Here is a 12,248-nt window from a genome sequence, read left to right on the forward strand (position 1 = left end):
AGCTCCAGCTATCTGGAGCTACCTGTCTCCCTGACCCCTGGCCCCAGCTGACCATCTCCGTGCCCGACTCAGCTTTCTCTGACCCACAACACATTGCATAGTATGTGGCACCTGCAGGTACTCAATTAACTGTATTGAATAAAAAAATATTTCTCCATTTTCATTCTGTGCCTCTCTACCTCTAAACGCTGGTGTTCCCCACAGTGCTATCTCCATCGTGCATCCCTCTTTAATTTATGCACTCGCCTGGGAGATCTCATCAACTTCAATGACCATTCATTCACACGCCAACAGCTGACTTGTGCACACCGGTCAGTCCTCTCTCGTGAACTCCATATATACATGCAATGGCTTCCATCCATCTCCATCTGGAATGTACCCTGTATTACCTTGGGACGGTCCACTGGCCCCACAGGTTTGATATTTCCCAAACTGAAGTCATTTATCTTCCAAACCTGCTCCACCCAACCACTCGTGTCCCTTCTGTATTCCCTCTTATGACTCATGAAGTCATCCCAGCAGTGTACATTCTTGCCACCCTCTGACACCTTCTTCATCAAATGCCATGTCCTGTCAGACCAATCTCTTCAATAGCTCTTGTATCTATCCCATCCTTTCCAACCAGAAATTTGGACTTTCATCTTCTGTTTCCTGAACTATTGCTCTACCTTCCCACCTGGTCTTCTGGTATCCAGAGTGGCCTCTGCAGAGGACATTGTATCCAATAGGCTCTAAGTGTCTAATAGAGGCAGATTAATCGAGAAGCTAATGCTGCCTCTTCCAAGGGGTCTAGTTTTGGTTTTGTAATTTTATGTTCTTTTTCTTAAAAAGGCCCTCGAACTGCACAAGCTTTAGAGTCCTCAAAGTCTGGATCTATCCTGTGGAGACCAAGGAATATGAACTTTCTCAGGACCTAAAAAAATGACTTGAAACCAACAAACAAAAATTATTGGCTAGAAAATAAAAAATTTCAAAATTGATATCGACAATAATAAATGTGTAACTGTCTACCAAATATAACTCTATAAACACTTCATTAAAATTGTAGAATTTTTAACTCACTCAAAACTTTAATTACTTTTGAGAATGCTCTGTGGGCTAGATTTTTCTCACTTTGCAAGATTTCTTGAGTGTGTCTGATGCTTGTGAAGAAATCATAGCTAATCATAAATTGTGTTATCTAGACAAGTAACTTAAAAAGCAAAAATATAAAAGTGTCTTTCAGAATTTTTTACAGAAAAATATATTTAAATGTGGAACCTAGTCACCTGGTCTCATCCATGTGTTCCCCCAGGCACCCAGTGCAGGAGGCTGTCTTAACATTGATCACTTTCTAGAGCGACTGTTGATTACCTGTCTCTTTCCCATACTACGTACACAGTCGAGCCTTCTTTGTGATAGTCATGTTCTATGAAGTCACCGTGAACATCAAATTAGTAAATACTGAGCCATATAGGGTTAGGCTCCTGTGGGCCTCTGGTCACAACACCACAACACTTTCATCAATAGATCAAGACATAAACTTGTTTCGTATACATTTCTGTTTGAAGACATCTAATTTGACGTATGTTGCTTACATATAATCAGTTATAGGCACTATTTCTGTAGGATAAAACATTAGCAGAAAAGGATTTCACATTATCCTGAGCCTGGGTAAAGTAACCCTAAATTTCCTTGGTTTTCAGTCTCACAATGCTGTCCACCGTGCTTTTTTTTTTTTTTTTAATCAATCTTCATTTCATGAATTCACTAGTTCAGCTGCTTTTCCACCTTTTCCACAGCTTCATTACACACTATAGATGTTACTTTAGCACTTTCCAGGGCAGACTCAAGGGCAGATCAGCAAAGTTCCTTTCTTTTTCTAAATGTACCGAATCATTAATTCATTAACATTGAACTCACAAGCAACAGCACTATAGCTCATGCCTAAAGGAAATTTATCTAACACTTGTATTTTCTCCATAACGCATCACAGCCTTCTTGCACTTAGAACACAAGACTGCATTTCAGCACTACTCTTGGGGGCCATTTTATTTATTTATTTTTTAAATTGAGATATAATTATAAATTGAGACATATAACATTGCATTAATTTTAGGTGTACAACATAATGATTTGATATATGTATATATTGCGAAATGATTACCAGAAAAAGTTTAGTGAACATTCATCTCCACACACAGTTACAAATTTTTTTTCCTTGAGATGAGAACTTTCCAAATCTCTTAGCAACTTACAAGTATACAATGCCTGTTGTGAACTGCAGTCACCATGCTGTACATTACATCCCCAGGGCTTATTTATCTTACAACTGGAAGTTTGTACCTTTTGACCACCTTTACCCATTTCATTGGGGACCATTTTAAATCATGAAAGCACCAATGAAAAAACAGAAAAATGTGGCACTAAATAGACCGTGAAAAGGACACTTGTTTACAGCAGGAGAGCTGAAGCAAGAAGGCAGAGCATTGCCTCGTTTGACCTCAGCTGGGAATATGTGTGTCAAGTGAACACTCAAACTTATTACCCTTCTGTGCATGTCTGCAAATGACTGTGAAAGTGCCAAGAGTATTGGTTCTGGAGTCACAAATAAATTTTGGTGAGTAGGTAGATTTGTAGATATAGAATCTGCAAATCACGATGATTGACTGTAACCTATGCCCCAGTTTTTCCTATCCCTAGAGTTTAGCCTACAGGGGGTCATAGGTAACTGTGGAATAAAGAAATGAAAGAAAGAAAGAAAGCTCCTCCTCTCTTGGACCACCCCCGGGACAGTTGAACGCACTGCCTCTGAGCTCCACACTGATCACTCTCTCCCTCTATTACGTCGTAGAGGTGGATGAATCCATCTTCAGAGGCAGACAGATGAGCCATTCATATACCCAGTGAATAGATGCTTTTAATTTTACTTAATGTTATTTCTTTCAAAAATATTGCCTCCCTTACTAGATGGTGAAGTCCTGAAGAACAGAATCTCTATTACATTTACCTATCCATTTTTAATGGATTGAAAGGTTGGATCAGAGAGCCTCTGCGACTCTTTCCAATTGCTAAAATCATGATTAGAAGCACAGCCACAGAGCTCATCTACCCGGGGACTTATAGGCAAATGTAATCAAACTGCTTAGATGAATTTTACATCAGTGTCCCCTGCCAACGGCATAGTGCTTAGTACACGCTACACACTCAATAAATCTTTCTTAAACTGTAATGTAACTAAATCAGAGGAATGCATGGCAAGTCTTTAACCTGCAGACTGTGGCAGCTCTCAGTACCAGAGCACATGGGTGTATTGTCCTTCAGGATATATGAGTTGGGGCCCTGACACCCTAGTCTGATTACTTTTCATCAATGGAGAATATTTAAAAAGTTCAAAAAGGTACACCACTATATTTTTATGTAAGTAACCTTTTAACTTGTAATTTTATTACAAGATCTCATTAAAGGAAAACGCTTTTTTTTTCTCAGCAATGTCAAAGATTTCCTTTGAAAATAAGACAAGAAAATAAACAAGGAGGTTTATAGCTCAAGGAGAAAATGTTAAATTGTTCTATGTCTGGAAGAAGAGCTATACTAATGAAGAGAAATTATAGGGAGCCAGAATTTGCCTGTGCATAAAAAGAGAGAATTTATGCAATAGGAAATGACTATCCTGTGGGTGATTAAGAAGAAAGAATACCTGTCAGAAATGGGCGCAGGGGCTGGGGGCAGGGAGCTGGGATAGGGCTTCGGCGTTTGAAGGCCTTGCTGATGACGAGACTGCTGGAGCGCCAGGTGTGCTGCGTACCCTACCAAGTCTCCTCCAATAGAAACTTGGTTCAGTAGGTCTGGGCTGCGGCTGGGAAATTTCTTTTTGAGCAAGGAATCCAGGCCAATCTTATCCTTAGGAAAGTTTGGGAAGGCCTAGATTCTAGAGGACTTCTGAGTCACGTGGAGTGAGCCTCTGAAAGGAATCTCTGTGCTGATAGAGACACAGGAACTAATCATATTCCCGAGAGCAAGAACCTTTCAAAACTGTTCCCCCAACAGGGCATCACTTTAAGGTTACAGTAAAATGCCACGACTATATTTAGCCTTTCAATTTTCGTAATGCTAAAAAGTCATGATTTACGGACTTAGCCACTGAGATGAAGTGTGCCTGTGAAGTCAGGAGGATGTTCTAGGGTGCCCCTGGTTGCCCAAGGCCAAGCTGGGGGCTGCAGGTTCGGTGGCAGACTTGTCTTTTGTGGGCATTACCTGGCTCAGAACGAGCATGACTCTCTCCTGTCCCCTGACAGGACTGAGCAGCTGAGCGGCCTGGGCCAACCTGCAGAGGACTTTCCTCTACTAGCCCCTTTTGAAAGGACGCTGGCCTTTCTCTCATGTCCTAGGATCAGAGACAGGAACAAGGTCTTATAATCAAATTTAGTTTTTAGATGAGTGTTTTTTTGGTAGTTAGTAATAATGATTCAACCCATCCACCAAAAAGTAGAAAATTACCCTGCATGCCTCTTCCTGCTGGAGGAAGCGTGGACGTGCATTCTGCTCATCTGAGAGTTAACCTGGAACTAGCCGGCTGGCTGGTCTGTAACCGCATCATACCGTGAGTGCTGGGACACAGAGTATCTTGGCAACAGACATGGTATTTGGCATTTCCCACACTCAGATGTGCATCCGATCACCCTGGATCTTGTTAAAATGTAGATTCTGTTTCTGCAGGTCCAGAGCGAGCTCTGAGGTCTGCCTTTCTAAGCTCCAACATGGTACTGTCGATCACACTCTAAGGAGCCATGTCTTGGAGGATGCTGTGAGAATCAAGAAAATCAGCAGTGGCAGGGAGGAGAATAAATAAGGAGTCTAGAGAATGGAAGAGAAAGGCTGAGAAAGGGGAGAGGATGGAGCTCCCGCAGCCCTCTAGGATGGTCGCCTGGGGGAGACGGGAGGGGCCGGGGACACGGGATTCACCAGAAGACAGCCCAGGCCCATGGGAATATTTGTGCCTTCACTTTCTGCCTGCACGGTAGAATCACCCGGGGAGCTCTAAAAATTAATGATGCCTGGGTCCCATGCTCAGAATTAGAATTTAATCGATCTGAGGTTTGGTCTGGCCATTGGGAGTTTCAAAGCCTCCCCAGGTGATTCTAATGTGCATCGGGGTAGCCATCTGCTCCTCTAGCAGAACGATCCAGGAATTTAGAGACAATGATCTCAAGGGGGCCCTGGGATAAGTCGACACACGATGGGAATTCAAGCGGAACCTTGAGTAGAAGCGCTGGAAGTCAAGTGCAGTCCTTGTATTCATACCTCTGGGAGAATTGCATGGTGGCAAATAGAAAAAGCATAAGACTCTTGTGCAAATTGTATTCCCAACTCACTCAGCCTTGAGACTGCGGCCCTGAGGAGTGTGGCTCAAGGGCTCACCTGCCTGTCTCTCAGAGAGGAGAGAAGTGGCACGGTGGGGTCTTTGCAAGTGCCATCAGGCCCTGGAGAGCCCTCCCTGGAAGAAGAGAGGCAGCTGTTCTGGGATCTTGTTAGTTCTTGTAAAGGCAGTGTAGACTGAGGGGGTGGAAAGAGGACTGGGGGGGCGGCGGGGAGGTGGATGGAGAGACCTGAGTTCTGAACGGGGGCTGCCACTCAGTACCTGGGAAGTTGAGCTGTCCTTTCTCCTCTCGGGGAGTCAGTGATTCTCAACCTTGGCTACAGATTGGAATTACAGATTAAAACACCAACTTCTGGGTATTTGCCAGAGTCTGGTTTACCAGGTCTGGGATGTGGCCCAGCATTTTTAAAAGCTCCCCAGGTAATACCAAGGTGAAGGCAGGGCCCAGGCCCTGCCTTCCCGCCCTGAAGTCCTACGGGGCTGAGATTCACACCTCCTGGAGCCCCGCCCCTCCCACTCCTGCCTTTGCCGCAGGCTCAGGAGAATGTGACAGACAGTCCTCCTTGCAGCTGCATCAGTGTCCTCTTTCTGCTGTAATGAATGACCACAAACTTAGCGACTCAAACCACACACACTTATTAGCTTAGAGTTCTGGAGGTCAGCAGTCTGACATGGGTCTCCTGGCAGGGCTGTGCTCCTCTCTGAAGGCCCCAGGGGAGAGTGCATTTCCTTGTTTTTTCCAGCTTCTAGAGGCCACCTGCATTTCTTGCTCACGGCCCCTTCCTTCATGGTCAAAGCCGGCAGTCACGTCTCTCTGACTCTTCTTCCAAAGTCACATCCCCTCTGACTGACAGCAGCTGGGAAAGCTTCTCTGCTTTCAAGGACCCATGCGACTAGATAGGGACACTGGAGAATCCGGGATCCTCTCCGCACCTCAGAGTCCTTAACTTTAACCACATCCACAAAGTCCCCTTTGCCATGTGAGGTAGCATCATCACAGGTGCCGGGATTCGGACACAGGCAGTCTTGGGGGCTATGATTCTGGCACCATACCAGACCTGACACATCGCTTCTTCCCTCCACTCTGGGTGTCCCACACTCAGTGGCTCAGCTGATCCACGGGAGACTCTGGGTGTCCTTCCTGCTTTTTTGGGCAGAAAGGGAGGCTCAGCCGTGTGTTTGACTGAGGGTCTTCAGTCCGGGGCTTAGCTTGGGTGGGCTGAGAAGTAAGAGGTGTAAGAAGATGCAGCCCAACCCAGAGCCACCCCCTAACACACAGGGCAGCGGTCACAGAACCATGAGCAATGAAAACTCTATTTTATTATGAAAGGAAGAAAAACGAACAGCTTGCTTTATTCCATAACTGTTTTCCAATGCTGATACCATAAGGTTGATTACGAAGTTCAAAAGAACGTGTGCGGTTCTGTTCCATTTATACTGGAATTGGGGACTAAAAGGAAATCAGATTGAAGGTGAAGGGGGAACTTGGCGCCTGTTGATCTGGGCTGCAGCTAAAATGCCAGCTGCTTGGCTATGTTCATCCTGTTTGCTCGAGTTCGCCTAGAAAGCTACTTGCTCTGGCTGTCCTTTCCTTGAGCCCTTTAGCGGTCCTGTTGGTATGAAGAGCAATCATGAGCCCGCTGGCTGGGTACGTCTGAATTAGGATGCACGTGCAAGACAAGGGCTTGGTCCTTGGCCTTTGTTCAGCACTGTGTCTCCATCTTCAATTTGGCAGAAAGCTTCAATTATCAGAAGCTTCCTTGGCAGATGAGCAAAATCTTTGCTTTGAAGTCAATTTTGTTTGATGGTTTAGGGATTAACCCAAGATTTAATATCTGCCCTCTCCCCAGTGGTCATTGCATTTAGCTGTGTGTTCTTAGAAAAGTCACTCGAACTCTCTGAGTCTGTATCAAACGTCACATCTCTTACTGGAGGTGTGAGGTGATTGTGGAAGGAACGCTGTGGTTGATGATAGGTTAACACAATTGTGGGTTGTGAGCCTCTGCATATGCAGAGAGGCGGGACCTGAGAGAGGGAGCGTGCCAGTACTGCAGTGGTTGAGGCTGTACCGCTGCCCTGGACCAGAAGTAGGAACTCAGCCAGGGCAAAGAGCAGAAACCAAGAGGCTGGCAGAAGACGTTGCTGGTCTGTTGAGAGGAGAATAGAGTGGACAAGCAGAGAGGCGTGAAGGAGGGAGGGAATGGTTAACCACTTGTCAGTCCTGTGACATAAACCTGCCTTCACCTGCCTACCTGGACAGTTTCTGTTTCTTGCACCCAAAAGATCCTTGTGTAGGATACTTAGGGATCAGGCTGTGGCATGAGCATTGCGTTTTGCAAATCAGACCACTTTTATACGTCTTGTATTTTTATTTATTTTGCCTTTTCTTTCCTAATTGTTGGTACAAGTCTTTTAAATTCTAAACTTAAAAGTCTAAACTTAGTGTAAATTTGGATTCAGCTCTTCTAAGGAAAACCAAGAGAAGGAATCTTCTGGGGGAGCTGTGTGGACCAGCGGCAGCAGTAGTGGAGGTGAGAAGCCGAGAGGAGGAGAAATTCCGAGTTCCGGAGTCCTTCCTCCTCGGCTAGCCCGTTCCCAGCTTCAGCCTCACCTTCGAGTGCTCCTTCTCTTAGCACCTCATTTCCTCACTCTGACACAAGGAGGTGGAACTAGGAGCTTTCTAAGGCCCCAACGCTCTGCGATTCCAAGAGAGCAGGGCCGATTCCCAGTGGTTGTAAAGTGGGCATTAGAATCCACAAGAAGCCGAAATGCCACGAGAGGAATCTGATTCGCAGTCGCCCCAGCACCGGCCCCTCCTGCTTTTCCTTTTCCAGAAACACAAGCCCCACATCTGCATCTACCTCTGTCTCCTCACCTTTCCCTGCCCCATGCCCTCCCTCTCTAGGCACCCAGAGCCTTTGGTAAAACAGGTTGGAAGCGAGCCACCCAGGCGGGGAAGCCGGGTGGCTGAACTCAAAGCAATTTCAGCTGGGTGTGCGGAGTTCCCCTTCAGCTTCATCACCCACTTCCAATGCCACTCTCCAATTCATCTGTTCCCCACATTCCACTGATGCATATAACCTCAGTGCAACCCATCGTTTCGTTGTTGATCATCCCACCTAATCGGAACCCGAGGCTGGAAGGAAGGGAGAGGCGGTTGATCCGGTCTGTTAGCAACGTTCATTTATTGGATGTCTTCTGAGTATAGAGTCAGTCACTGGATTACAGAATGTCAGGGCAGGCAGAGCCCTAATAAATCATCCAGCCTGCCCTCTGTACTTAGAGATGGCAGCACTTAGATGGAGAGGTTAAGTGACTTGCTTAAGGTCACACAAGCAGAACTAAGCCCAGAATTCAAGAGAGGCTGTCACCAGTTCATTGCGCTTTCCCACTCCACCCCACGGCTGAAGGTGGATGAAGGTGACAGATTAGTTTGTGTGAGCAAAAAGGGAAGGAAAACACGCACACATTTCCCTTAAGTGTTCCAAATTAAGAAAGACCCTGGACGGAAAAAAGGACAAATAGCAGAGACATTTTCAGCAAGCAAAATTGGAAAGCATGGAGCTAAGCTCTTTCCTGCAAATGGTGATCACATTAAGAAAACGTGAGGGAAAAGGTTTTTCGAGGGGAAGGAGTCTTTATTGAATTGTTTTTCTTTCCTTGCTACATTTGTTCTTTAATCCATGTTCTCATCAGCACACACTATTCTCCCCCATTTTTCTTTTCCTCAACATATTTATAACCTTATTTTCATATTCTACTATAAACCTTGGTATAAACAGCTTTTAAAGCAGCTATTTTTAACGCAAGATGACACACCAAGGTTTAAGCCCCCCAATAAAATTGCCCGGGGACATCCGGCACTATAAAACCCTTTCATTTCCTTCCTAGAGAAGCCTACTATCCATTCGCTAGCTTTAAAAAGTAACGCAGGAATGAAAATAGGTTGACATTTTGAAAACAAGAAAACAATGACTAAAAGAACGTATTTTCCTATTTCAAGTTCAAGTCCTCCAGATGGATCGTTTGACATTGAGAATTGGTGTTTGCAGTAATTGGTTATTTTCATATATTTGACTCTGACTATATACAAGTGCCAGTTAATTTGTCTACTAATTTTTTCTACAGGAATAGAAGGTAGTACTAAATGTGTTCCTGGAATTTAATTCAAAAAATGTAAACGTTATAGGTTCTTATGAAAAGCAAGTATTTTTGTTTATTTCTTTTGACAGCTCAAAAACAAATATTCCAGTGTTTTTGATATAATAACCTCGGTTAAAATGCTGTTCTGGGAGGCCCTTGGGAAATGTTCGGAGGGTCGGGAGACCCCCTGGATGTTGTCTGGGAAGAATGTTTTTACTTTTCAGGAAGGGCAAGTAAGCGGTGACTGTGGCTTCTGAGGAAGAGGCTGCAAGGTCCATGTGAGTTTCCGCTTCAAGGCTCAGCTGCAGGTCAGGGGGAAAGGGAGGGGTCATGTGTCTGAGGTGGCTTTGTGGAAAGTGAGATAATTTTCCTGCTCTTAATGGTTCTTGGTCAAAAGTCCACCTATTATTGGAGATTTGTGCTTGCTTGCTCTTTTGATTGTTTATTTTCTGTCAATATCTGTATATCTGTTTCAGAGAGAAATCTATTCACGTCTGAAATAAGACTGACTTATTATCCCAAACAAGAGAGAAGGTTGAGATTGCATGTCAACATGAGCCCTCACTTTCTACCCTAAGTAAAGCAATAAAATGGACTGGGGACAGTCACCTGGGTGCTCAGGGGGCTCAGCTGGTGGGGGCCATTCCCCTCCCCGCCCAGTCTTCCCCGTTGCCTGGTGAGCTTTTCCAGTACAGTGCAGAGGCCTTGGACCATCTGGCGAAAAGAGAAGGTTCAACCTAAAGCACCATATTCTCCAGGCATTGAACCCATGGGTGGGCAGGTGGGAGCACAGAAATGCTTTAATAGTGTGGAGACAGGTCCCCCCTCCTGATCCACAGATGAGGAAACTGACAACGAGAGGAGAAGGCCCAGCCCAAGGCCACCCAGCTTGTTAGTGGCTGAGCTAAAACTTGAGCCCAACTCTCCTAATTCCCAAATAAATATTCTGTATACCAATCATGACTGCAAATGCCATTGACTTACAAGTGTTTACCAACCTGCCCTGTCCTTCTGGAAGTCTCAGATTTCTTAAACGACACATGCATTGCTTCAGTTTCTTTCAGTTACATTTGCGTTAGGGAAGAGAATGAATTTGGGCTCTAGGAGGCGCTGGTATGACTTGTGGTACAAAATTAAGCACGTGACATCACTTGGTTTTTCTGGGTTCAGAGCAGCACTCACCCATACTGGACAACACCCATCAGTGGACCGGCAGGGCCAATGTGAAGAGCTTGGGCGACGTCAGCCAGGAACTGCTTCTGGATTCGGAATCGACGTTTGCCAATGCTCGCACTCCCATCAATCAGAAACGACAAGTCGATTTTGCAGCCTGGTGAACGGAAAAGGACTCTGTTATTCTGTCTCTCTCACCACCTCACTGGTGCATTTTCTCGCTCCCCTTTCTCCAGCAGAGCCTCCTGAGATTCTAATGAAAAGAAAGTTAAAAAAAAAAGTAACAAGAGGGGCCCGCCTGTGGCCAAGTGGTTAAAGTTCCATGCATTCTGCTTTGGGGGCCCAGGGTTCACAGATTTGGATCATGGGTGTGGACCTACTCCATTCATCAGCCATGCTGTGGAGGCATCCCACACATAAAACAGAGGAAGAGTGGCACAGATGTTAGCTCAGAGCAAATCTTCCTCACCAAAAAAAAAAAAAAAAAGTAACAAAAAGCAGGATATATTCATTTACTTATGTCCATAACAGATTTTCACAGGTCCTGGACACTTGGGCTAGTACTTATTTCCATAACTGTTTTAGAATTCTCTGTATCAGCCACAATTACAGACTTCAGACGCAGTCACCTCCCACTCAAGTTTTGAGCAGGCCCTCAGAACGGTCTCCTAGGCTCAGACCCTATAAGCGCAGGCCCTAGATGTGGGAATTCCCAAGACTGAGTCTCAGGAGCAGGTGGTCTTTCACTCTCCTCGTAACTTTTTAGAATTATGTGTTGGGTCTTTAAAAGATGTGAAAGAATCTGCAAGGCCAAGGCTGAGGGCAGGGGAGGAATTGTAGAATGAGAAATTGACAGCAATCTTCTCCTTTTCTTCCCTGGGTGAGGCAGCCATAGAAATTATCCGCATATATCTACAGATGTCAGTACTTGCTTGTGGCTATCTTAGATTTCCCTCCTTTCTTTTAGTTGTGATAAAGACCAGGATGGTTGTTCTGGTTAGGATCTCCGGACTTCTGTGAATATATGAAGGTTGTGATGGAGTTGGGGATGGTGGGGCTGCAAGCTATTTTCAATCTTTCAAACACTAATAGGAATTGGTGGAAAGCCATATAAGCTAAATGAAGTTAGTGTCTCCTTTGCTCTCAGCTGAGATTATATGATCTCAGTATGATGAGACTGATTATTCAATGCTGATCAGAAGTTCTTATTGGGAGGTATATATCCCTTTGATTAATAAAAAATGAGAAATGAATTATTTAACAAGTACAATTTGGGAGACAAAAATATTTCAAAACAGTTCCATGGGGGAAAGAAAGAGAGAGAGAGTCAGTAAAGTCAGGAATTTCTAGACTAGAGTGTCCAAGAGGACACTTGGGCCAGTGCTGCCCCTTTGTGGGTGCGCGTGCAGCTGCCCAGACAAGCCCGGGTCTCTCTGAGCTGCCACATGACTGCCCACGAGGTCGCTCCAGGCTTCCGCTCTCTACATTGCATTTTCATTGCTTGCATGTGGCTGGAGTCTCCCCATCCCCAGAAGGAGCGGCTCCCTAGGCTCCATAGCTGTTCTCTTATCTT

General features: G+C 45.1%; 1 protein-coding gene across 2 annotated transcripts in view; it reads right to left on the reverse strand.

The window, feature by feature from the left end:
• The window catches only part of VIT (vitrin), a 104,610-nt gene that overhangs the window by 12,746 nt on the left and 79,616 nt on the right, over window positions 1-12,248 (reverse strand). For both annotated transcript variants that reach the window (XM_046662746.1, XM_046662745.1), the window contains one exon: window positions 10,685-10,832. In XM_046662746.1, the coding sequence (XP_046518702.1) occupies window positions 10,685-10,832 (148 nt within the window). The remainder of the gene's footprint in view (window positions 1-10,684; window positions 10,833-12,248) is intronic.

The sequence above is a fragment of the Equus quagga genome, chromosome 5 (assembly GCF_021613505.1).
Source record: "Equus quagga isolate Etosha38 chromosome 5, UCLA_HA_Equagga_1.0, whole genome shotgun sequence".
NCBI classification, from domain to species: Eukaryota; Metazoa; Chordata; class Mammalia; order Perissodactyla; family Equidae; genus Equus; species Equus quagga.